At 40.4% G+C, this 26,738-nt stretch overlaps 1 protein-coding gene across 9 annotated transcripts in view; it reads right to left on the bottom strand.

Moving 5' to 3' along the window:
• Positions 1-10,216: 10,216 nt before the first annotated feature.
• LOC139265895 (eukaryotic translation initiation factor 4 gamma 1-like) overlaps positions 10,217-26,738 on the bottom strand; it is a 131,075-nt gene continuing 114,553 nt past the window's right edge. For all 9 annotated transcript variants that reach the window (XM_070883446.1, XM_070883445.1, XM_070883449.1 and 6 more), the window contains 13 exons: positions 25,639-25,742; positions 25,436-25,541; positions 23,934-24,036; positions 22,874-23,202; positions 19,937-20,055; positions 19,119-19,291; positions 17,510-17,635; positions 16,037-16,118; positions 15,832-15,930; positions 13,075-13,218; positions 12,582-12,663; positions 12,305-12,448; positions 10,217-11,232 (listed from right to left, as the gene is read on the bottom strand). In XM_070883446.1, coding sequence (XP_070739547.1) covers positions 11,051-11,232; positions 12,305-12,448; positions 12,582-12,663; positions 13,075-13,218; positions 15,832-15,930; positions 16,037-16,118; positions 17,510-17,635; positions 19,119-19,291; positions 19,937-20,055; positions 22,874-23,202; positions 23,934-24,036; positions 25,436-25,541; positions 25,639-25,742 — 1,793 coding nt within the window. In that variant the 3' untranslated portion in view covers positions 10,217-11,050. The remainder of the gene's footprint in view (positions 11,233-12,304; positions 12,449-12,581; positions 12,664-13,074; positions 13,219-15,831; positions 15,931-16,036; positions 16,119-17,509; positions 17,636-19,118; positions 19,292-19,936; positions 20,056-22,873; positions 23,203-23,933; positions 24,037-25,435; positions 25,542-25,638; positions 25,743-26,738) is intronic.

Raw genomic sequence — 26,738 nt, 5'->3', positions numbered from 1 at the left:
TAAACGTAGGTCCCTTGCAGTCGGATTCAGGTGAATTTATAATGGGGAACAAAGAAATGGCAGACCAATTGAACAAATACTTTGGTTCTGTCTTCACGAAGGAAGACACAAATAACCTTCCGAAAGTACTAGTGTCGTGGTTCATCAGTCAGTGAAAGTTGGCATACAGGTGCAGCAGGCTGTAAAGAAGGCAAATGGTATGTTGGCCTTCATAGCTAGAGGATTTGAGTACAGGAGCAGGGAGGTTTTACTGCAGTTGTACAGGGCCTTGGTGAGGCCTCACCTGGAATATTCTTGCTATTGAGGGAGCACAGCAAAGGTTCACCAGACTGATTCCCGGGATGGCCGGACTGACATATGAGGAGAGACTGGATCAACTGGGCCTTTATACACTGGAGTTTAGAAGGATGAGGTATCTCATAGAAATATATAAGATTCTGACGGGACGGGACAGGTTAGATGCGGGTAGATTGTTCCTGATGTTGGGGAAGTCCAGAACCAGGGGACACAGTCTTAGGATAAGGGGTAGGCCATTTAGGACTGAGATAAGGAGAAACTTCTTCACTGAGTTGTTAACCTGTGGAATTCCCTGCTGCAGAGAGTTGTTGATGCCAGTTCATTGGATATATTCAAGAGGGAGTTAGATATGGCCCTTACGGCTAAAGGGATCAAGGGGTATAGAGAGAAAGCAGGAAAGGGGTACTGAGGGAATGATCAGCCATGATCTTATCGAAAGGTGGTGCAGGCTCAAAGGGCCGAATGACCTACTCCTGCATCTATTTTGCATGTTTCTATGTTTCTTTTCTATGGAAGGTGCATTTCAGTTTTTAAAATCAGTCTAAATGCCTGTTTAGGGTCTTACAGGTAGGATGTTAACTCGGTAAGCTAAATTTGTATTGTGTTTATATTGGAATATAAACTTTCTGGATTTTACTGTATGATGTGGCACACACTATTTTCTAGCTGATCTCATTGCCAGTGGACCACTGCTGCCATAGATTTGTGGCAGGGAAATTCAATCCGCAGACATGCGAGCAGTTTTAAAAAACAGACGTTCATTAGAAACATAGAAAATAGGTGGAGTAGGCCATTCTGCCCTTCGAGCCTGCACCACCATTCAATAAGATCATGGCTGATCATTTGACTCAGTACCCCCCCCCCCATTCCCTCAGTAATGCCCCTCACTAAATCCCCATGTCCTTAGTATTGCCCCTCACTAAATCCACATGCCCTCAGTAATGCCCCTCACTAAATCCACCTTTACCCAGTAATGCCCCTCACTAAATCCACATTCCCTCAGTAATGCCCCTCACTAAATCCACCTTTACCCAAGTATTGCCCCTCACTAAATCCACATGCCCTCAGTAATGCCCCTCACTAAATCCACCTTTACCCAAGTATTGCCCCTCACTAAATCCACATTCCCTCAGTAATGCCCCTCACTAAATACCCCTTCACTCAGTAATGCCCCTCACTAAATCCACATTCCCTCAGTAATGCCCCTCACTAAATCCCCCTTCCTTTACTCAGTAATGCCCCTCAATAAATCCACATTCCCTCAGTAATGCCGCTCACTAAATCCACCTTTACTCAGTAATGCCCCTCACTAAATCCACATTCCCTCAGCAATGCCCCTCACTAAATCCACCTTTACTCATTAATGCCCCTCACTAAATCCACATTCCCTCAGTAATACCCCTCACTAAATTTCCCTTTACTCAGTAATGCCCCTCACTAAATCCACCTTTACTCAGTAATGCCCCTCACTAAATCCACATTCCCTCAGTAATGTCCCTCACTAAATCCACCTTTACCCAAGTATTGCCCCTCACTAAATCCACATTCCCTCAGTAATGCCCCTCACTAAATCCATCTTTATCCAGTATTACCCCTCACTAAATCCCCATTTCCCTCAGTAATGCCCCTCACTAAATCCACATTCACTCAGTAATGCCAAGGCAAACAATACCCCAAAGGAATGTGGGTCACCTTTTAGATAAAAAATACTCACATTTTTAAAGAATGATACTGAAATTTCTAAATGGAAACCCACTAATACTTTAGGAAGCATTTGTGCATTCAGGTGAAGAACTACCACAACCATGCCAGGTATCTCATTAGTACATACAGCTCTCACTCCCAGCTGAAATCAGATTCAAGGAAACGTAGCCATCCAGAATATTACCTAGGCTCTAAAACACTCACTAATAGGAAGTACACTTTGCCTTGAGGTTAATTCTTAAAACTGTCAGAAAGTGGGTGGAATTCCAGATTCCCTTTCTATTTACTTTTTAAATTAAAATTGAACTGCGTGGAATTGTTTGACCAATGAGAAGATAACAAAAACACCCCAACTTAATATATCAGCATGGATAGAGGGATTGGCTAACTAACAGAAAACAGAGACGGGATAAATGGGTAATTTTCTGGTTGGCAAATAGTGACTAGTGGAGTGCCGCAGGGATCGGTGCTGGGTCCTCAACTATTAATAATCTATATTAATGACTTGGATGAAGGGGCAGAGTGTAATGTAGCCAAGTTTGCTGATAAAAAAAATAGGTGGGAAAGCAAATTGCGAGGATACAAAAAATCTGCAAAAGGAGTGGGCAAAAATTTGGCAGATGAAGTATGTGGGAAAATGTGAGGTTATCCACTTTGGCAGAAATAATAGAGAAGCAAATTATAATTTAAATGGAGAAAAATTGTAAAAGTGCTGTAGTAAAGGCCTGAGGGTCCTTGTGCATGAAACAGTTAGTATGCAGGTTCAGCAAGTAACCAGGAAGGCAAATGGAATGTTGGTCTTTATTGCAAGGGGGAAGTGTGTATAAAAGCAGAGAAGTCCTGCTACAACTGTACAGGGTATTGGCGGGGCGTGCAGTTTTGGTCTCCGTATTTAAGGAAGGATATACTTGCATTGGAGGCTGTTCAGAGAAGGTTCACTAGGTTGATTCCGGAGATGAGAGAGTTGACTGATGAAGATAGGTTGAGCCTTATACACATTAGAGTTCAGAAAAATGAGAGGGATCTTATTGAAACATAAGATAATGAGGGGGCTTGACAAGGTGGATGCAGAGGATATTTTCACTCAGGGGAAAGTAAAACTAGGAGACAGTCTTAGAATAAAGGGCCGCTCATTTAAAACTGAGATGAGGAGGAATTTCTTCTTAGAGGGTTGTAAATCTATGGAATTCTCTGTCCCAGAGAGCTGTGGAGGCTGGGTCATTGAATATATTTAAGGCAGAGATAGATAGATTTTTGAGCGATAAGGTAGTAAAGGGTTATGGGGAGCAGGCAGGGAAGTGGAGCCGAGTTCATGATCAGATCAGCCATGATCTTATTGAATGGCGGAGCAGGCTCGAGGGGCCAATTGGCATACTCCTGCTCCTATTTCTTATGTTCTTAACCTATTACAAATGAACTACACAAGCAGTACTCCCAGGTGTTTGTGTGGAGAGAGTGTATAAGCCCATTTCTACTCATTCTATATCAGAAGTTATGACCAAGAGTACATTAGCTTTTTGGGAACAGATCTATGAATTGGAAAGTGTATAGTAAAAGCTGTTGATTGTTACAACTGTGCAATTAAACTCAATGTAGAAGGGCATTATCTGCAGAGTTAATTGCTGAGACAGCAAAAACAGTAGAAAATGAAGAAATGCTTTGAAGATCGCTTCCTTAGATCATTTGGAGTAGAAACCACTAGAGTCTGGAGAAATGCATCAAAAAGCAAAGCTTGAAACAAGTAGGATTACCGAGAATAGAGGTAACCTACTCAAGAATTGGAGAGAAAAGAAACGTATTTAAAGTATATTTAATTTAATCCAGTGCCAGAGAAAAGTAGAGAAGTACATTCACCTGGGAGTTCTAACTTGCAGTTGGGGAGCAAGGTAGATCAGCCAAGTGTACTACTTGATGGATATTGTAATATCTGAAATAGAGAGAGAAAAATAGCTGATCAATGCATAGGTGAAAGACCGGTGCAAAATTGCTGTCTAGTATGCGACAATGATCAAAATCCTGGGATTGTCCTCATAGGAATTTCTTCCCCCAGAGAGTTGTGAATCTGTGGAATTCTCTGTCCAAGGAAGCAGTTGAGGCTAGCTCATTGAATGTATTCAAATCACAGATAGGTAGAGTTTTAACCAATAAAGGGAATTAAGGGTTATGGGGAGCGGGCGGGTAAGTGGAGCTGAGTCCACGGCCAGATCAGCCATGATCTTGTTGAATGACGGAGCAGGCTCGAGGGCCTACTCCTGTTCCTAATTCTTATGTTCTTATATAGGCCATGAGAATTTATGTGGCATGTGACCCACAAACCCACAGTATCATTTGAGATATTCCAGAAGCCAGCTATGGGAATGGCATATAGAAAAGAAAAATTACAAAATGAGTAGTTGGAAATGTATGTAGATCAGTAAGGTCACATGGTTATCACAGTAGATGATCTCCTTTATGATGCAGGTGGATGAAAGTTCCATAAGAAGCCTACATCAGAAAGAATGGTGGCAAGAGAAACCCAAAGTATACAATTTGGCAATTATTGAAAAAAAACTACAAGTTGGATAAGGAAACTGACCAGTTGAACTTTACAACACACAATATTTAAATGCTACACATTAACTCATTAGAATTCATGGCCTTAGCATTGCACACTCGGCATCTGGAACCACATATCAAGCCAAAAAGGATGTTCAAGTTCTAGGATGAACACGTAAATGAGAATGCAAGCAACAAAGTTGTTTTTATATAATACATCACATATTCAGGACATCCCAAAGTCATTCACAATCATTGATTTACCTTTGAAGTGCAGTTATTAATGTAGACAACGAGCCAGAAGCAATGACTAAAAGGGGAGATAGACTAATTCTACCAATCAAATACAGGTCATGCAACTTAACTGAACCTTGGTAAAGCGGTGCTGAAACCAATAAAAAAGGATTATGTTTATAGTGAGCCCAATAGAGTAGCAGACATGCCAAAATAGAATCAGAAAACGTGAATCAAGTAATGAACCAAAAGTCAATCAACTAAACATTACTGAAAACAATGAGCATTTATATAAGCGGCTTTAACATAGAAAAATATCTTAAGGCACTTCACACAATGTCAAAAATTGGATGCTGAGACAAAGGAGGAGATATAGGAAGGGGTAATCAGAAGCTTAGTCAAAGAGGTGGATTTTAAGGAAAGCCTTTAAAGGAGGAGCAAGAGGTGGAGAAAAAGGAAGGAATTTGAGAGTTTTGGCCCAAGGTGGCTGAAAGCACGTTGACCAATGGTAGGGTGAAGGGGGAAGAATGCACAAAAAACCCAGAATCAGAAAAATGGAGACTTCAGATGAGGAAGGATTGTTGGTTTGGAGTTGGATGAGAATTTTAAATGAGCCGTTGAGGGGGCAGGGAACTAATGCAGGTCAGCAAGGACAAGGGTAATGGATGAACAGGACTTGGTGCAGGATAGGATATAGGCAGCAGTTTTGGATGACGTGACATTTAGAGGGTGCAGGATGGGAAACCAGCCAGGAGAGCATTGGAATAGTCAAGTCTGGAGGCAACAAAGGCATGTACGAGGGTTTCTGTTGCAGATGGGCTGAGGCAGAGGCAGAGGCAGGTGATGTTATGGAGATGGAAATAGGCAGTCCTTGTAATGGAGTATATGGGGTCGAATAGGATGCAGAGATTGCAACCAGTCTAGTTCAACCAAGCCAATAGCTGGGAGGTGGAATAGAATCAGTGGCAAGGCTACAGAGTTTGTGGCAGGTTCCAAAAATAATGGCTTCAGTCATTCCACTGTTTTAACTGGAAAATATTGCAATTCATCCAAGGCTCAACACTGGAAAAGCAGTCCGACACTAAGACAGTGGGTGGGTCTGAAGAGGTTGAGCTGGGTGTTGTCAACATACAGGTGGAGGCTGACCCCATGTCAGTGGATGATGTTGCCAAGGGGCACCATGTAGATGAAGAGGGGGACCAAGGACAGATCCTGTGGGGGGCTCTGGAAATAATTGAAGGGGCAGAAAGAGAAGCCATTGCTGGAGATATACTTGGTTACAATCAGATAGGAGTCGAACCAAGCCATAGCAATCCCACTGAGCTAGACAATAGAGGAAAGATATTGCAGGACGGTGCAGTCGACCTGGTCAAAGTCTGCAGAGAGGCTGAGGTGGATGAGGTGGGATAATGCACCATGGTCAGTCAGAGAGAGGGTTTCATTTGAGACTTTGATTAGGACCTACTAAAAAGAAATGGAAACCCGATGAAGGAGTTGCAAGAAACACGGGCATGGATTTGGGAGGCAACATGTTAAAGGACTCTGGAAAGGAAAACGAGATTGAAGATAGGTCAGTCATTTGCAAGGACAGTGGGGTCGAAGACAGAATTTCAACTAAGATGCGCACACAGTGGTCCGAAGTCCTGCACAGGCTGCACACCGGCTTTTACATTGTAGATACCGCACATGTGCAAATATTTGAATGGACCACGCATTGGGGGAGACAGGCCGCACAGGAGGCAGGGCAGCATACAGGGGGTCATTGGTCAAGGATGGCTTGGTGGGCAAGGGGAAAGAAATCAATAGAAGCAGTTGAATGGAAGGTCTCCATTATAATAGTAAAGAAGTCTGTGAACTCCTTGCACTTTATTGCAGGCGAGGATGATGAAGGGCGAGAGGGGCTTAAGGAGATGGCTGATTGCAAAGAAGCCAGGTGGTTAACCATCTTCTGCAGGATGATTCTGAAGCAGTGAGCAATTTTGGCAGAGGAGACACCAGCCCAATAGTGCCAGATATGGTCCAGCCAGATCTGGCAATGGATGGCTAAACCAATTGTGCACCACATACGCTCAACTGTGCACCCCTTGGACTTGAAGGTGCAAAGATGGGGGCTATGTCAAGGTGGGACAACTGCACTGACAAAGTAAAGGTTTTAAATGGGGACAATGGCATCAAAGGTGGATATTTGGGAGCGGATAAGCAGACGGACAACTACAAATGTGTGAATGGGGGGCCAAAGACACTTTGGATTAAAAAGTGCAGTCGTGACTTGGTAGTTTTCTTTCCAGGGGCAGACACAGAAGGAATGAAGTTCGAAGAGGTTAGGGGGGATGTGGGTGGCAATACAAGATAGTGAGTGGTCAAAGGCGGCCTTGTCTGCGAGAGACTTGGGAGCAGAGGGGAAGAGATTTAGATAGGACAACAGTTCAGTGAATTCAAGAGGGCAAGGGGAGCTGAGTTGAAGATTGAAAGAGGATGAGGAATCATTCAATGCAAGGCTGAAGGAGGAAAGGGGCAAGGATACCTCAGTGAGAAACTTTGGAATGGTCCTAGAATTTTAGAGAGCTGGAGCAAGCCACGATTTGCAGAGGAGTAGGGGAGAGATCAAGGTGTGATCTGTTGATGAGGACCATCATTGTGATGGTTTGGGCAGGGTAGGTGATGGAGACAATAGGGAGGGGCTTCAGGTGTCACCACCCGTAAACCAAATTTCAGTCAAAGCCAGGATGACAATGCAATCATCCATAATATGGCAAGGGCCTTGCTTGCAAGTGAACAGACATTCTGGAAGAAAATGTGGGAATGGATAGCAATTATTGATCTGCTGACAGTGGTGGGTGAGGCGAGTGGGACAGGAAGGAGTTTGGCAAGTTTAACTCCCAGTGGACAGGAAGCATGGGGTATTTGGGGTTCTTGCTCATAATGAAGCAGTGACCGATGCCTCAAAGGGCTTTTCCGAGAATGCCAGGGAGCACACAGAGGATAGCTGTGGGCTTATCCAAGGGGATTCAAGTCTGCAATGGGTACAAGAGAGTAGGAAGGCAGATTAGTAGTGATGGGAATTATGGGAAGTGATGTGCCTAAGCTGGGTGTAAAGAAAGGTGGAATGTCTAGGCAACAGAAAGAAGAATACAGGAGAAAGACCTGGAGAGCGGCCAAGAGGAAAATAGGAAGTTAGAAGTAATGGGCTTGGGTCCGGAAAAAGGCAAAATGTGCACGCGAATGGACACGGAATACAAAATAATAAACGGGCTAAGTTTGCCCATACAAGAATAGAAAAGCATAGCAATTTCAAACTTGCAAAAAGCAGAGAGAAGTCAAACTACCAGAAATCTACACTGGATGAAGAAACGCAGAACATTGATAGTGAACATGAAAAGTTGATGCTTTACAAATCAAACATGGAAAGAAAAAAATCAAACACTGAATGACTTGTGCAGAAGTGGTTGTATTACAAAGTGGTAATATTTGTGACCTTTAATATATACCGTATATACTCGCGTATCCTACGATCTCACGTATCATGCGACCCCTAAATTTTCGTCCCCAAAACATGATTTTATCATATATCTCATGTATCATGCGAGTCACTTTTTTGAGATACCAGATGCCACTAGGCTAGGCTTTCAAACAAGTTTAACAAGTACCCAACACGTAACAAGTACCCTAACACATAACAACAATCGAATACAGACCTTAACAACCGAATCATGAAACATCGAGTGGATTCTGTTGTGAAAGCTGTTCGCGAATCGAACACCGATATAGCAATCATTCCAGCTGGCTTGACTAGCGTCGTTCAGCCACTTGACGAAAGAAATGGAATGACTGGATGATGGAAGGAGAGAAATCATTTACGAAGGGAGGGAATATGAAGGCTCCGGATTTGCCTCTCCTGTGTTTGCGGGTAAAAGAAGCATGGGCTGAGATAGATGGAGCCTCTAATAATGCAGCAAACTTCAGAGGGAGTTGTGGGTGGCGATCTCTAGACCACAGCAAAGATACAGTACAAGTGACAATAGAGGCTGCAATCCAGCCCAGGAGATACCTGCCGAGATTCAGCGTGGATACGGTCTGCTTAACAGCCTAATCTTGGCCAGCACTTCACACCCGCAAATTTTGTATCTCGCGTATCATGCGACCCCACAAATTTAGGTTACAATTTAGGTCACAATTTAGGTCTTCAAAAGTCGCATGATACGCGAGTATATACGGTAATTGCAAATACAACAGATGTTAATGTTTGTGTCTAAATTTGGGACTGAAAGAACACAAAATGTAATTACATGCCCAAAGATATGTAACTGCATCTACTGATGTCACAGCTGTGTATGTATGAAAGCAGCCAGTGAATTAATTAAAATGAAGTGAGGTAAATGGCAAGAAATTAAATCCAGCTATCCTGAATGGTGTTTGTAAGCCATTGCTGCTGGTTAGACTTCATTGTTTCACAATGAAACACCAAGATACTCAAATTTTAAAGTCGCCTAGGGCATTGCCCAGCCCCCCACTGAGTGGGAGAGAGAAAAGTCAAGGAGGAATACACCTAATGATTTCTTCCATGCAATGCTAGTCTACATCCAACTGTGTGTGGAGGTTGAACAAAAATACTGAACCTTCCTAGTTTAATATCCACAAACAAAACGAAGAATTTGGGGCACTGGTCTTTTAGGACTTCTACACTCTCACTACACCTTTGACTAAGACTATAAACCCTAGTTCTTCCTCAGAAATTTTGAGCTACTTTCTCATGCCAAAGGGATTTCAAAGTCAATACTTCAAGTAGGTTGAGGTATAAGTCAATTTGCATTTACAGGCACTGCATTAGCAAAATTAACTGACTGAGCGAGGTGTTCACAAGCCTGTTTGGACAAGCCTTCCTCACTGGAAACGGTTTTGAGCCAAAATAGAACACTGATCAGTAATAGGCTAGAAGCAATGCGCGCTTTGCTTAGTCTGCTGATAAATCAGTAGAAAATTGAGACAGCCACTTTAATGGCTTAAGAGTGGCTGCAGATTCCCAAGTGGCTTTGTAACTAAAGCTAACAATGCCTTTCCCTTAGTTTTAACCAGAACAGAACACTGCTTATCTAGTACTACCTTTTTAAATAATTCCCGAGATCGACCCAAGCTGATCCACCCATTACCAGACTTCAATCCAAAAATAAGGAAAACAAGTCCTGTTCCACATTACAATCTTGGAAGATGAAAACTGGTCACTTGTACCAACAGCACAAGGAGAGATGTTGAAACCGATGCATGAATTGGGTGGTCCTGCAGACTCAGGATTCTATGTTCCATCTCAAATGTCAGTTAAAAGGAGCAAGTCAGTCAGTTTTTCCTGTTGCTCGCCTGATACTCTATATACAGTTGGAAAGGTAAAGGTTTCTGTAGTGTTGGAAGACATCTTGTTACATTGCAAAAATAGTAGAATTAAACACTAGAATTTTTTTTTACATTGCAGTATGTTCTTTATTTTCCAGTTTTGGACGTGAAAAGAGGCATTAATTTTTAATTAAATACTTAATAAAGCAAAAAGTATTTACACATTCATTTTAAACTGTAATCAATGAAGGATTCATTCTTGTTGATAATTACAAGCACCTTATGAACTCAGGAATTCTATAAATACAGGAGACACTGCTGCACTTTATCAAAGACAGCAGAAATAACATGGCATTACATTAGCAATATTGCAAAACATTTATTTACAGAACTGTCCTAAAACTGTTCTACATTAAGTAGAATCATCTAGGAACTGTACTGTTTTTACGTTTTATCTAATTAAACTGTTAAATTCTTACTGATTTTTAAAATCCACTACAGGCTTGTTCAAGGCTTTTTATACAACTCATAGGCATAAGAACAGAGGGGTCCAGGGGGCTAGGTGCCCCTCCCCTCAAAAAAAATCTAGCATAGGGAAGCCAAGTTGATATATCCTGGGATCCCTAGATTTGTTTGCATCGTTGGTGATTTACCACCAACAAAGGTATCCACCATTCTTCTTTTAAAAATCAAAAATCCCCACCGCTTTCCTATGCCCATGACAACCACCTAATTTTAAGGACCGTCTCAATAGCCCTAATTTTTTTTTCTAAATAGTTATATTTGTTAGACATGAACTGTTGATGTTAAAAAATAGATAAAACCTTGAAGTACCAAGGGTTTTATTGAATAGACGTTCTCAGAACCGAGCACTTGATTGTGCAAAAACTCAAAGGACAGTTCTCATCTGCCTAATGCGATTCGCCATGTGATTGACTTCTGTCAATAATGATTTCTAATTGCCTTCCGATTCTTCTTCAGCTTCTCTTAACCAAGTGAAGAAAGCTGTCACAGATTTCAAAGCTACTCCTTTTCCTTGTTGCTCAGCTGGGTCTTTACTGGACTCCCATTTGTAAAAGGCTTCTTCAGATATAACATCCTCATCATACAAAACATCGAAAAATGTCCTTAGTAAGTCTGCAAAGAATAAAGAAAATAAATATCTATCTTTCAGTTTAAGCAGTACACAATCTGAATTGTGCCAATACTTAAGAGCACATATATCCAAAGGAACTGCAGCAAAATGCCATGTATTCAACTTATGACAGACCTTAGTGCAGGCTTATACAATGAGTATACAATGCCCATTTGTGATTGCATCCATGCACTACATATTCTTCTGTTCACGAAACTCAGCTAAAAGTACCAGGCAACACTATTATGTCTACTTTTTTGCTAAAATTAGCAAAGAAAGGAAAGCACGCCCCTAACTTTTCATGACAAAAATTGTTTGCAGACCCCAAACATCAAGGGCACAAATATCTACAGTAAACAACAGCTTCAGGTTACACGGAGTCAAAGGAACAATTAAGGGTAGACCACGAGAGTCAGACTGGGGCAGAATACATGATTACAGAAAAGCCTTCCAGAAACAGTATCTATAATTCCGTGAAATGCCCATCATTTTTGTGACATGTGAAAAGAAAATGTTTTGAACATCTAAGCCTTTTACACTTGTGGCATTACCATCTTGTTTTGGCCGGAAGGAGAACAGATCTTCTCAGCTCTATCAATTCCCAGCAGCCATTCAAATAGAACCTGAGATATCAACCACAACGACATGCTGCCTGGAATCGAGTTACTGTAAGTAACTAAAGTAATGCACATTGCTGCAATTACAAAAGCAGACTTATGGCATGGGTACAAAGAGTAGCATAGAGCTGACATTGACTTAAAACCAAACTTGCAAGGCATGTGGACTGATTTAGGATGCAGGTCCCCATGTAAAATTTCTTGCATGCCAAGTTGGAAATCTCAAATGTGCCGCTGAGAGATTTAAAAAGTGACCAGGTGTTTATCCACAGAGATGGAAAGAACTCCAGAGGGGCCCGACATCCTGTTCTCTAACTACCGAGCAGATGCCCATAAAATCATATTGATGGAAATTAGCAAACTGTTTTTCAGCTCTGTCCTCAGAGATTGCATGGAGAAAGAGAAGACTGCAGAGAAGGTCAATGAAAAGTTGCAAAACAAAGAATAGTGTACTTACTTGGTGGCTGCTCTAATATGGCCATTAAGGCCTGAAGGGCGTAGAGTGCTTGTAGTTCCCGCTTGGGGTCAGAATTCAGGTATTTTGTTAGGACTTTTACTCTGTTCTGAATTACTTCTACAGCCACTCGAATAGGGGTTTCAACTAAAATGGACAAGGAAAGAAGGATGTAAAGGAAGGAGAGAGAAAAAGCAAATGTTAACACAAATATCAATGGACATTTCTCCATTGATATTTATTAAATAAATTAAATGTTAAAAATCAGAACTGTACTTACATACAACAGCAGAATGGCACACAGATTTCATTAATGCTCTAATGAACAGTGGTGAAACCATTTGCTTTTCATCAAGATTGGCCTGTAACAGAAAAATTTCATTTAAAGTAAAAATGCTGATGTACAGTACCTGTTTGCACATGCCACTATTTTGCATGATTATACATACTGCATTTATGAAACCCAAAAAGCTGTAATTATGATTGGTATTTACAATACTGAGCACTATATATAATACGAGTATCAATATGTGACAATGTGTGGTTTATGGAAAGCAATTTGTAGTTTACAAAAGCAAATTAAAATGTGAATATTCTGCATAATTCTGATAAGTATTAGATAATTTTACGCCAAGACTCATTGCAGATTGAAAAAAAAATTTTACCCCCATATTATCCCCCCCCCCCCCCCCAGGTGTTTCACCACACAGATCTCTTCTCCTCCTCCAACTGATAATTTTTAAAACTAATTAAGATCATAATGCAATACTTACTTCAATCCAGTCAAATATTCTTTGGTTCTCAGCTTTCTCCTTAATCAGTTTATCAAACTGTTCGCACAGTTCATCAAAAGACATTTCTGTTTTGCTTGGTGTTTCCTCTTGACTAGATTCATTTCCCAGAGTAAACTCCACTTTCTATTAAAGAAATAGTAGACAATTAAAACTGAAAATAGCTGCTTCATTCTAATTATTCGTTCAGTTACCTATTGATATAGAAATGGGAAAAGTTTTTTCCAGTAATGTGAAGAGCCAGAGAACAGTCAAAGACTGTATTGGGCGATTGAAGGATGTTCAAGGACAGGTTACAAAGGACACACTGGGTATGGAATAGTATTGAGTACTTTGCACCAGTCTTCATTCTTTGACTATTAGAATTAAATGATTTTATTAATAAAACTAGTAGTATTAAATTAGATAAACATATTGTTTTCGAAAGAATTAAGAACTTGAAAAGAGAGGTGGAGCCAGTTGATATCGACCCAAGGGTCCTCAGGGAGATGGGACATGTGCTGCGCGAGCCCCTAGCCCACAGTTTTAAATAGCTCACTGCACTCTAGAATGGTTCCTGTAGACTGGAAGGAGGCTAATGTAGTCCCAATCTTTAAAAAAAGTTGACAAGATGGACCCGGGTAACTTTATGCCCATTAGTTTGATATCAGTAATAGGAAAGATGCTTGAGAGAAAATGAGATGCGCAATATCCAAGTGCTTGGATAGAGGGACATATTGGGCACATCCAACATGGCTTCATAAGGGTCATGTCTTAGAAATCTAATTGTATTTTTAGAAGATGGTGGATGAGGGAATGCCCAGCAGACATCATCTACTTAGGCTTCCAAAAAGCTTTCGATAAGGTACCACACAAGAGGCTTTTCTCCAAGATTGAAGCCTCTATTAGTGGTAATATATTGAGCTGGATTGAGAACTGGTTAACAAGACATAGGCAAAAAATAATTATAGATGGATTTGGAAACCAGTCACCAGTGGTGTCCAACAGGGATCAGTGTTGGACCGTTTCTCAATTTTTATTAATGATCTAGATGTAGGTGTTGAGAGCACGATCTGCAAATGATACTGAGGTCTGATGCTCATCTGCTTCAGGTGGGAAGATTGGGCTCATGACTGGCAAGTGATGTATAATTTGAATAAGTGCAGTGCATGGGCAGGGCAAACATGCAACATGCATACATCCTTCAGGAAAAAGCATTAAAGAAGGTGGAGAAAGAAAAAGATTTGGGCATTCTAGTGCATACATCTCTAAAGGTACATGAGCAATGCCATGAAGTGATAGCTAGAGCAAATAGGGTGTTAGGATGCATTTATAGGACAATTGAGTATACGACGAGGTATACTATTTTGTCCTTGTACAAGACCTTGGTCAGACCTCACTTGGAACACTGTGTCCAGTTTTGGTTTCCTCACATGGGGGGTAATACAGGCTTTGGAAAGGGTGCAGAAGAGGACCACTAGACTAATGCCCAGTATAAAGTATCTTGGTTATCAAGATAGGCTAAGAGCTGGGATTCTACCAACGTTCCCTATAAGCTGCGTGACCATGCTCTGTAGGTTCCGCACAGCTGATGAGGCTTTTAAATAGAAAAACTGAGGTGTGGATTTTTGAATGCTCCGCACAGCCTGTTAAAGGGCCTGCATGGGCCAAAACAAAATTAGAGGGAGCACTGGACTCTACACGTCTCTGGGGTGATCTGATTGAGGTTTATAAGATAATGAAGGGAATAGATTGTGTTCCAGTCGACAGTTTGTTTCAATCAAATAGGTTAGGAAGGACCAAGGGTCACAATTTTAAGTTGTATAAGCCCAAATCTAGGTTAGATATCAGGTTATTTTCCCAAAGAATAGTGGACCTCTGGAACAGGCTGTTGTCTTGTAAGGGGGATGCTGATTCACTCAATTCCTTCAAGCAAGTGCTGGACCCGTTTCTGGTTGGGGCAGGCATCACCTCTTACAAAAGGTAGGTACTTCAGGGAAATCAGTGCCAGTGATCTCCTGGACTAGTTATGATTACCTGAATGGTCGAAGAGGAATTCCCAAATATCCACCCCGTCCCCTCCCAAATTGGGCTGGGTTTTTAATCTGGCTATTCACCTCTCCCAGGAGATCACTTGGTTTCATGTGGGGTGGGGAGTGTATATATTGTGATATACAAGGTATCGCAATTGTGGGGGGGGGGGGGGGGGGGAGACAGGCTGGATGGACTAGAGGGTTTTTAATTTTCCGTCATCGTTCATTTGTTTGTAACATGGAAGCAATATTGAAAACAATTTATACTTCATAAATTATCTAAATCAGGTCACACATTAATCCAATTTGGCCAAATGAAATGGATTCTTCAGGATCAATAGATGCAAAAGTTCTGTTCAATTATTAAGTACATAATTAAAACGGTCAATCTGCACATGTCCATATTAAGGCTCCAATATATGGCAGTTAAGACTGAACTGATGAGTTCTCAGCAGTAAGTAGCATGACTGGGTACACAAGAGAACCGTATCAAAGAATGCCTTCTAAAATTGATTAAAGAGTTAGAAAAATTGGGATACCATCTGGAAAGTCAGATTTCCCAAACTAGCAATTACTAGCAAGCAATATCACAACGCATCGATGTAGAAGTAAACTGTTCTCGGCAACGATGGACTGGTCAACATTACATCTCCCAAGATGCTGCATGTACCAAATACCACTCCCTCGGCTCAGATGTACAAGGCATAATTGTACAAATAGTAAATACCTTCTCAGTGACAAATTTGTTAATGTCCTCTTCCTCAGGAAGGAATTCCTTCCAGCTCAGACCTCCATCTCTCCACAAAGAACCTGCCTTCTTACGGCTCTGCAAGATTGATAATCAAAATAATTCAACAGCATCTGGGATTTAAAAACTTGAAACTGCATTGATATAATTATCAATTCATATCCAGTAATAAAAAAAAACTTACCATTCCTTTGCAAAGCAAAGATAGAAGATCAACGAGCAGAAGGCCAGCTTTTCCGATGCTGACAAGCGGCTTGGCCACTTCCCTGTCAGGAGAACATTTTTTTTGTTGTTAAAAAGCATTAATTTCACAAAAATGTGCCAAATCCTATGGTTATGTCAGCCTTGCTTTTTATGTGACCCAATGAAGTATCGGAGAGCATTTTGAAAAAAGAGTAGAGAGCATATCTGTAGATTCAAAACCAAAGTATATTCAAATTGAAACAGTAGGCAGATTGAAATCACCCACCCAAAAAAATCCTGATCAACCAGGTTGTTAATACACTTGCTCATGTTGAGCCTTGCATTTACTTAACACAATTGGGATTTGAATGGATCAAATAGGTGGTAAGGAATAAAGAAACTTTCATTCACACACCAAATGACTATACCTTTCAAACACATTCAAAAAATGTTATGCTGAATTTCAAATCAGCAACTACTTTGTGCATAGCAAGATCCAACAGACAGCCATGAGATGAATAACCAGTGTTTTTTGGTAATCAAAGTCGAGGAAGACATGTTGGCCAGTAGAACATCCTGTTCTTTAAGTAGTGAACAGGGACCTTGAATTAAAGTCTTATCTGAAGGATGGCAGCTCTAATAATTCAGCACTGTACTGGAGCATCAGTTCAGATTGAGCTCAAAATCCCAAGGAGGGAATTGAACCCACAATCTTCTGACGCATAGGCAAGAGTTCGGAGTCAAGCTGACACAGCTGATGGCAATAGAAACTGATGACCCAGTGCTCATGACATCATATTCTCCCACCTTGAACCTTTAGTCATTCCTGTCTTCAACATATAACGGGAAGTAGAGTAACTGCTCTGATCGGATTTTCAAAAAATATAATACAAATGACACCAGGAGCTAATCAACTAAACTTGGAACTTCAGTCAAAAAATGTCCGTCATTCTGGTTCATTCTCATCGAACTCAGATCGTAGATTTAAGCCCCACTCCAAGGCACAAAATTTATTCCGAATACTCCGATGAGGTGCTACATTACTGGGGGAGCTATCTTTCAGATATGATGTTAACCAAGTCTGCCTATTTGGATGGATGTGAAAGATCCCATGACAGTATTTGAAGAGTAACAAGGGAGTTATCAGTGTTCTGGCTAACACTTATTCCAACCACCAGATTAACTCATCATTCAATGCATTGCTGCTCGTGAACCTTGGTGTTTACATATTTTTAGCCATGTTTGCCTATTTAATAGTGGCTACACTTCAAAATTAATTAATTGGTGGTAAAGTGCACTTGATGCCCCAAGGGCTTGAAAGACGATTTAAAAATGCAAAATAATTCCATTAATATCTCACTGTCAATGATTTTATATAATTGGTATTCATTTATATTTACGATTCTATTTATGCCATGCTAGTGCAATTTTCCATTTTTAACCAGCTGATAGCAATGACGTGTTGAAAAGTTACCTGAAAAGCTCTCCCATTGGTATGCCTCCATCATGTAGCATGTGAACAATTAGTTCAGCAAGATATTGCCATATATGTGGGATATCAATTTCCATATCTTCAGCTATTTCAAGGATTTCATGTAGTCTGTGGTACACAAGTAAAATAGACAAATGCTATTAATGTGGAATATAATAACTAACTCTTTCCCGCCCCCCCCCAAAAAATAACCAGAGTACTTTACAAACTATTTACTCTCAATATAAACAAAACCAAAGAGCAATAAAAGTGTTTGGCAAAAGGGGGAAAGTCGCAGAAAGGGAGAAATAAATAATTATTTGATCAAGTCTCAAAAGTAAAATTTAAATGGGGAAAAATTGAAGTGCTGCAGTACAGAAAGACCTGGGGGTCCTTGTGCATGAAACACAAAAAGTTAGTCTGCAGGTACAGCAAGTAATCAGGAAGGCAAATGGAATGTTGGCCTTTATTGCAAGGGGGGGGGGGGGGGGGGGGGGGGAGAAAAGAGAGTATAAAAGCAGGGAAGTCCTGCTACATCTGTACAGGGTATTGGTGAGGCCACATCTGGAGTACTGCGTACAGTTTTGGTCTCTGTATTTAAGGAAGGATATACTTGCATTGGAGGCTGTTCAAAGAAGGTTCACTAGGTTGATTCCGGAGATGAGAGGGTTGAAATATGAGGATAGGTTGAGCCTATACATATTTTGGAGTTCAGAAGAATGAGGTGTGATCTTATCGAAACATATAAGATAATGCGGGGGGCTCGATAAGGTGGATGCAGAGAGGATATTTCCACTCACAGGGGAAACTAAAACTAGGGGACATAGTCTTAGAATAAGGGAACCACCCATTTAAAACTGAGATGAGGAGAAATTTCTTCTCAGAGGGTTGCAAATCTATGGAATTCTCTGCCCCAGAGAGCTGTGGAGGCTGGGTCATTGAATATATTTAAGGCGGCGATCGACAAGATTTTGAGCGATAAGAGTAAAGGGTTATGGGGAGTGGGCAGAGAAGTGGAGTCGAGTCCACAATCCGATCAGCCATGATCTTATTGAATGGCGGAGCAGGTTCGAGGGGCCAAATGGCCTATTCCTGCTCCTATTTCTTATGTTCTTATAAAAGCTTTATATTTTTTAAAAAGAGATTTTAGTTAACGTACAAGAACAAACATTTTAGGTAAAATTTCTGTAAATGTAAACATGTATCTATATAAAGATTGGTAGATTAATATACCATATCAGTTTTGTAGGTCCAATGCTTCTCCTTAAGCATTAATTTCATACTTTCAAGTTAATTTGAATTCAAAAATTCTAGACATTAGCCACATTTGGCAAAATAGTTGAGACAAAAAAGGTGAACAGATTCAAAAGTAATGTAATTGGTGTATTTAACGGTTATTGAATGAAAATCTGAAGGCTAAGATTGGAAGTCTCTTATGAATAGAAAGTGTTGTATATAGTTGGTACAGGCACCGTGTAAACTGGCAAAACAAAAAGTGTACACTTTAGTGTCATGGATCGAAAAGTTAAATGATCTCATATCAATTAATTTTTCTTTTAACCAAAACGGTTATTGAAAATGATATCAGTAAGTTATAAGGCTCAATACTTACCCTTTGCAATACTGTTCCTTTGATAGGGTCCCAGTCTTTACAAGTTGATACAATAGCATGCCCAAATGTTCTCTTGCTATTGCACTCCTCTCCAAAGTTGATTCAACACCACTTCGAACAAAGATGTGCAATGTCTTGGGTGACTCAAGTTCCTGTACGCACTGCAATGCTTCCTAAAGAAAATTAGAAGAACTTTCAATTTTCTTTCATGAAATTTCACACTAACCAACATTGTTTTAGAAATATGCAAAAATGCTAAATTACACAATATAATATACACAATTATATATAATATATCTATTTATATATATATATATATACACACACACACACGCACAATCTCCTATGGTAGGTCAGACGATGTGCTGTTATATAATGACAGGAACATCACACAGAATAAAACCAAATACTTGAACTGGTTGCTACAGTATGGTCCTGTCCTCCTTTAGTGTTAACGGTTGATTGATAACAAGTAAATAGTGGGCGAGTTCATAGACCAATCAATTAAGAGTCTGCAGACATTATGGCTCTGGTATTTTCTGTGACAGGAGAGTTAGTCTGCAAATTCCCAATGACTTGCTTGGTTGGTTTCATTACATTTTTGCCACCCCCGCTACAAATGTGACAAACAGCTATGCAACAGTTATGGTGCTCTGGCTGCTGAGGAATGTGCCTTGCAATACAAACACGCCAGTTTTCTATCACTTGAGAACCTGAGCTAGTTTTCAAGAAGCCAGTTCTGCAACATAAAACAGCACAGCCTCCAAACCAAAATCCATATTGTTCACGTACTAAAATAAACACAACTTTGTGCTTACCTTCATATCATTGATATGCAAATATTCCTCAATGATAGCCTTGGATTTCTTTTCAAACTCTTCCTCAGAGAGGGCAGGTTTATCAGATGTCACAGATACAGGGACAGGTTCGAGCTTAACTGGTAAATTAAATGGTTTAGAGCAAGTTTTTAAAAACACATTTAGCTGAATTATTGCAGATTTTCAGTTCAGATGACTACAATGTTTAGTTTCTCGCATTGACGTGCATACATCCACGTTTAACGCTGCAGGAGTTACAGTATTCGCGCCTGAGTCAGTAGACCAGCGGAGTCTTGCTGCTTACTACAATGCCAGATCATCATAATTAAGAAACAGAACACAACTGATCGTTACCCATCCACTGAATCACATTGGGGCAGAATTTGCGATTGGTGGGACGGCGTACTTGCCTTTGAAATTGACGCGAAAGTTCGGGATTTACGCTTGCACAAGCGCTAAATCTCAAATTTGCAATTGGTCAAGTTCCGACTTGACAGATCATCCGCTGAGACTGGCAAATCCTCATTGCTGGCGCAGTTGGGCTAATTTCCCACCAACCGCGCATCAATTACGCAGGAACATTTAACGGCTGGTGCAAACAGACGCAGGAGCCTGTTTGTACAGCTTGGGGGGGGGGGGCCAGCGGTGGTGGTGGGAGAGAGGAAATATGCATTAAAACAGCAGCTTGAAATATGAAAATTAAAAGGCAGTTACTATAAAGAAAGATAAAATGTAAACTGTCCTACCAGGAACAAGTGCTAATTGCGCTGTTTCAAAAGACAGGTTCTCAAATCTTCAGGTTAATGAACTTGGTATATTTCAAATTGAGATATTTGGGGCACTTTCATTTTTTGTGCATTAAAACTCATGCCTGAAATAAGTTCACAATGACGAGTTCCAAAGTGTGCGTCGCCATTGAGATTAATTTTTTTCTTGCATGGCCTAAAAATTGGAAGTCAATCCACACTTCCACATGAAATTCTGCACCGACTGCCTAATATGGCAGGGTGCACCAGAAACAGGATTGTGGGCCCCGTACACTGCACAATTCCCTGGGTCACTACACTGTGCACAACTCCCCGGAATCCATGGGTCACTACATTGTGCACAATTCCCCGGAATCCGTGGGTCACTACACTGTGCACAATTCCCCGGAATCCGTGGGTCACTACACTGTGCACAATTCCCCGTGACCCGTGGGCACCGTATACTGCGCACAACTCCAGTGAAACGACGCAGGTTTTTTAAAGGGGCCCCCGTACCAGCTAAGTGCGGATTTCAGTTGGAGGTTGGTGGCGTACTCCTCAGCTACGCCACCAACCGCAATTTCAGGCCATTATTTCAGCTATTTTCTGATATTTCAATCACCTGCAAGACAATAGGATTACTTAGCTTGCAAGATCAACTTTCTTCTATCTCACATCCCCAATGTTGTTATTCCCCAGATGTATTTTTAAAAAAATATAAGCTCAGTTGTCATTTGTATCCCCTCACTGTATAGAGATCCAAGATCAATGTAATAGTTCATTCTTTTTGAAATGCACTATTCTAAAAGAGGGGATGGTTGGGAAAGATCTTGCTCCATGAGGGATGGCATAGTTTAAATAATGGTATAGGGTAGGTAATCCTAGCTTCATCAAATCGAGGCAACCCTCGCACCCCTTGAAACCCATATTAATTTACTGCACCATTTTAGGAAGGAGGCCCTGAGATAACCCAATTTATGTTGCTAAAACGGATGTGTCAAAAATATTTGGTGAATGAGTAAGGGGTATTCCATACAGCTGCCTTAAAGTCACTCAACATAACCCTAAGTAGCTCAAGTAGTAACTGTGGAACAAGTAAAATGGCACTAATTGATATCTCTGGGACACTTCATTGAATGGCATAATGGAAAAATACTCAATTTGCCACTTCAGTACAAACTGTTTTATCAGATGCACTGAAAGTTTTCTTTCCATCTGACAAATAACTGATGGGACTTCCTCTGAAGTCCCTTTAATATAACTAAGCATTCCAGGCATATCTGCACTTTGAACCCAACAATCCTCATCTAATTGACAAAGTGGCAGATGAAAAGAGGGCTCAATCTTCTGACTGAAATGCACACATTTTTGAGGGAAAAACTCTATTCCAAATGCTACACTATCCTCATGAAAAATTAAATTCAGGCAGATCCACAAACAAAGCAGGCTGAAACTAATGCTGCAAAAGGAGTTTGAATGGCGTGCCCAAAACATTACGTTCCCACTAGGAACCAAGAAATCTATTTGGATGCAATTTCCATATGGTTCACGTGAAACAACAGAGAACCTATTGGATCCAATACTAATGGTTGGTGAAAGGTAATAATACAATAGATTGGTTTAAATCGCAATCGGGGAGTAGTGACTCAATTAATCCAAGCACCGATTGTATTAAGAGTTGAATCTGGGCAGAGTTAGTAATCAGGACTGTGCAGAATTGACAAGAATTTCATAAGTAGGCAAAAGGAATGTGGAGGCCAAATGCACCTCCAATTAAAGGATCAAAAAATGGGTGAACCCAACAGTGCACACTGATCGTGCAAGCTGTTTAGCTTTGGCACTTTGTCATTTGCACGAGAGAGAAAAAAACAACATTTTTGCCATCTACAGTTGTCAATCTTGCCATTACAAGTAACCCTAAGAGGGGCACAGCTCCAAACAAAATCAGTACACAGTCTTGTATAGGACCAAGTAGTCTTTTATTAGCAGGACATGGCTAAACTTCCGTACATGACTTTGAAAAATCTTAACTGTATAAAATAGAAGTCTGTTTTTATAGTATCCCTGTGAGAGTTAATAAATTGTGCACTTAAACATAAAATACAGCCTATCCTTTCAGAATTCAGCTTGCACAGACCAAAAATTGCATTATCCTTTTAGTTATGAACTCCAAAAATGTCAGGAAACTTACCAGGCTCTTTACTTCGATCTCTCGCATGTCCTCGATCTCTTTCTTCTGTCATGCTGGCTACGCGTCGAACAGGTTCTTGTGAGCTTCGTCGTTCCCTTTCCCTGCTTCGGTCATCTACTTCTTTGCTGTAGCTTCTCTTAGTAAGTGGAGGTCTGTTGCGATCACTTCTATCAGATTTCTCAACACGATCACCTTTTTCACTCTTTTCACTTCGATCACTTCTTTCAAACCGATCACTCCTTTCATTTCGGTCATAACGTTCATTCCTTTCAAATCGGTCTCCTCGCTCACGATCACCCTTTTCACTTCTATCGCGACTTGAACTACTCCTGTTGAGTCACCCCGACCCCCACAAAAAAAAAATCAGTATTAGAGAATTGTTGTAACTCAAAATTCCACACTTCAGTACTTACACATATCTTTTACTTGTTAAGATTTGCTTGCAAAATCGATTGGGGTTTTTTTTCAGCGGAAAAAAAAGTGGTCATTTTGTCATTTACCCAGGTATAGCATGGGTTCTTGTAGCCAAGCAGTAATCACAGAACCATGCGTCAATTTATATTCTTCCAATACAGGACTGACTTTTACAAGTGCAGATTTCTAATTTTATAGCCACAGAAATATCCAGATACGACAGCTTCATCCTTTACATCTGTCCACGAAATCTACTCAAGTGCCTCAAAATATTTACTTCCATTTCTGAAGCACTGTTTTGAATCTAGTGTGACATTCACTACATGGGTACAATGTCACGGGTACAAAGGAATAATGCAAAGTGCTTTAGCTTCAATTTTTAAAGACAAATGTGCTACAACAGCTTGAAAAACTGAACAATGTATTCCTCATTTTCCCATTATGATTGTTTACATTATTAATTCCAGTCATATAGTACTATTGTTTCCAAATGAACCATTTTCAACACATTTTAGAAGTATCAAATTTGCATTTCTATTATTTTGTACAGTGTAGCTGAATGCCAATAACTGAAACAACATTCTAAATATTTATGCACCAGATTCAAAAGCTAAGCTACCTGTAAACATCAATTTCATAAACTTGCCTGGGCACAACCCTTCGTGCATCAAAATTATCTGTGGATGAAGACTGTTGGAGAGCTGAAAATCTATTCAATGTGGCAGTGGCTGGCCTTCCTGAATCCACACCTAAGTACACAAATATGAAATAACTATTCATGTCTGCAGTCAAGAGCATTCATAAACCAATACAGTTGTAGGAATTTTGGTCAGACCCCATTTGGAGAACTGTGTTCAGTTTTGGGCACCACACCTTAGGAATTATATATTGGCCTTAGTGCAGTGCAGATTCACCAAAATACCACCAGGGTTAATTTATGAAGGGGAAGTTTAGAGGGTTGGGGGGGGGGGGGGGGAATCTAATTGAGGTTATGAAAAGATTTGATAGCGTGGATAGAGAGAAGCTATTTTCTCTGGTGCGGGAAATCTAGAACAAGAGGGCACAATCTTAAAATTGCTAGGCCATTCAGGAGTGAAATCAAGAAGCACTTTTTCACAAAGCGTAGTAAAGATTTGGAATTCTCTCCCCCAAAAGGCTGCAGACAATTTAAATTTTCAAGAGCGAGAACAGATGATTTATTTTTTAATTCGGTAAGGGTATTCAGGCATATGCATCAAAGCTGGGTAAATGGAGTTGAGGTACAGATCAGCCATGAACTATTTGAATAGTGGAACAGGCTCGAGGAGCTAAATGGTCTATTCCTATTCTGGATGATTTGACCATCAGAGATTTTCAAATCGTCCTGGTTTCAAATCAAGCACTGCTCTCTGAACATTTTACACCACAGTGTAGTTAAAAATCCATGGTGCTCATTGTATAGCATTCAGGGTAATATGACATACAAACAACCAGAAACTATAACTGGGAATATGTTTACCAATTTAAAAAATGAAATGAAAAACCATCTAAGCAGTAAGATAATGTGGCAAGCTCATCAATTTGCTCACCCTCTTCTAAAATTATGGTAAATATTGAGGCATTTCAGCCATACCCTTTTGTCCTCACCAAACATTCATATACACTTTCCTGTAGAGTGACCCAGGATTAGCACAGACCATGTATCAAACCAGCAGCAGTCCTGGTCTGCTTGGCTGTGTTAAATCCGATATGAAGCAAAGCATGAGTCCAAGAAAATCCCCTTTCATACCTCCAAAATGTCTATAGGAGTAGGGAGGCAGCAGAATAAAAGCAACCTAAACATGTTGAGTATGTTAAAACAAATTAAAATCAAAATGGAAACTAGGCAAGAAAGGTTCACATTTCACTTTTGTAAATTTGCAGTTCAAACATTTTATTTAGTATGTTAGCGTTAATATTGGTGACAAACCTATTCTTAATAGTCAAGATGTTTAATGACTGGATTAGTGCGGTTTTTAATATTGGAGTGTGCACGCTGAAAAAAATTCAAGGAGACAGATGCTCCCTGAACCTGCCACTAATTTAGCCATTAATGAAATGGTCAGTTGAATGTGTTTCTATGTTGTCCAAGAGGGACTCGTTCCAATATTATATCCTGAGAGAAATTACCTGCATCATTAGGTTTGCTTCCAGATCCGCCACTGCTTCCTTTAACCCAGCCGCCAAGTCGACCTGCTGGTGCCAGCACTTGATTGTTGTAATCCATGGCCCCAGCCTATTTAAAAAATATTTTGGGGAAAATTCAAGTTATTAAATACATATTACTTAAATTTAATATGAAATGTGCAGTTACATTGAGAAATATCCCTTACCTTAGTAATCTTGCTTAGCCTACTGGTATCAATAGGTCTGCTACTTTTGGCAATTGGCACAGTATTCCATCCTGCTTCATCAGTCCCTTGACTTCCTCTGCCACCTACAGATCAGCATTTTAGAATTAAAAAAAATAACCACCACTGAGGTGAGAGCCTAGTCAAATCACACTCAAGGTCTAGTTGAAGACAGCATCTCTACCTTCAATCTGGAGTTTGCCAGCATCAGTATTATAAGCAATAATGCTGGGAGTCCATTATTAAGGAAGCAGTAGCAGGACATTTGGAAAAGCATAATTTAATCAAGAGTCAGCATGGTTTTATGAAAGGGAAATCACGTTTGCCAAATTTGCTGGAGTTCTTTGATGTAACGAGCTGGGTGGATAAGGGGGAAACCAGTGGATGTGGTGTATTTGGATTTCCAGAAGGCATTCGATAAGGTGCCACATAAAAGGTTACCGCACAAGATAAATGTTCACGGGGTTGGGGGTAATATATTAGCATAGTTAGAGGATTGGCTAACTAACAGAAAACAGAGTGTCGGGATAAATGGGTCTTTTTCCGGTTGGCAAATGGTAACTAGCGAGTGTCACAGGGATCGGTGCTGGGGCCTCAACTATTTACAATCTAAATTAATGACTTAGATGACAGGACCGAGTGTAATGTAGCCAAGTTTGCTGATGATACAAAGATGGGTGGGAAAGCAAGTTGTGAGGACACAAAAAATCTGCAAAGGTATATAGACAGGCTAAGTGAGTGGGCAAAAATTTGGCAAATGGAGTATAATGTGGAAAGGTGTGAGGTTATCGACGTTGGCAGGAAAAATAAAAAAGCAAATTATTTTTTAAATGGAGAGAAATTACAAAATGCTGCAGTACAGAAGGACCTGGGGGTCCTTGTGCATGAAACACAAAAAGTTAGTATGCAGGTACAGCAAGTATTCAGGAAGGCAAATGGAATGTTGGCCTTTATTGCAAAGGGGATGGAGTAAAAAAAACAGGGAAGTCCTGCTGCAACTATACAGGGTAGTGGTGAGGCCACACCTAGAGTACTATGTACAGTTTTGGTCTCCTTTGAGGGGGGAAATACTTGCATTGGAG

The sequence above is a fragment of the Pristiophorus japonicus genome, chromosome 6, assembly GCF_044704955.1.
Source record: "Pristiophorus japonicus isolate sPriJap1 chromosome 6, sPriJap1.hap1, whole genome shotgun sequence".
Lineage (NCBI taxonomy): Eukaryota > Metazoa > Chordata > Chondrichthyes > Pristiophoridae > Pristiophorus > Pristiophorus japonicus.
Note: the sequence above shows the minus strand (reverse complement) of the source record. Positions and strands in the feature narration are given on the sequence as shown.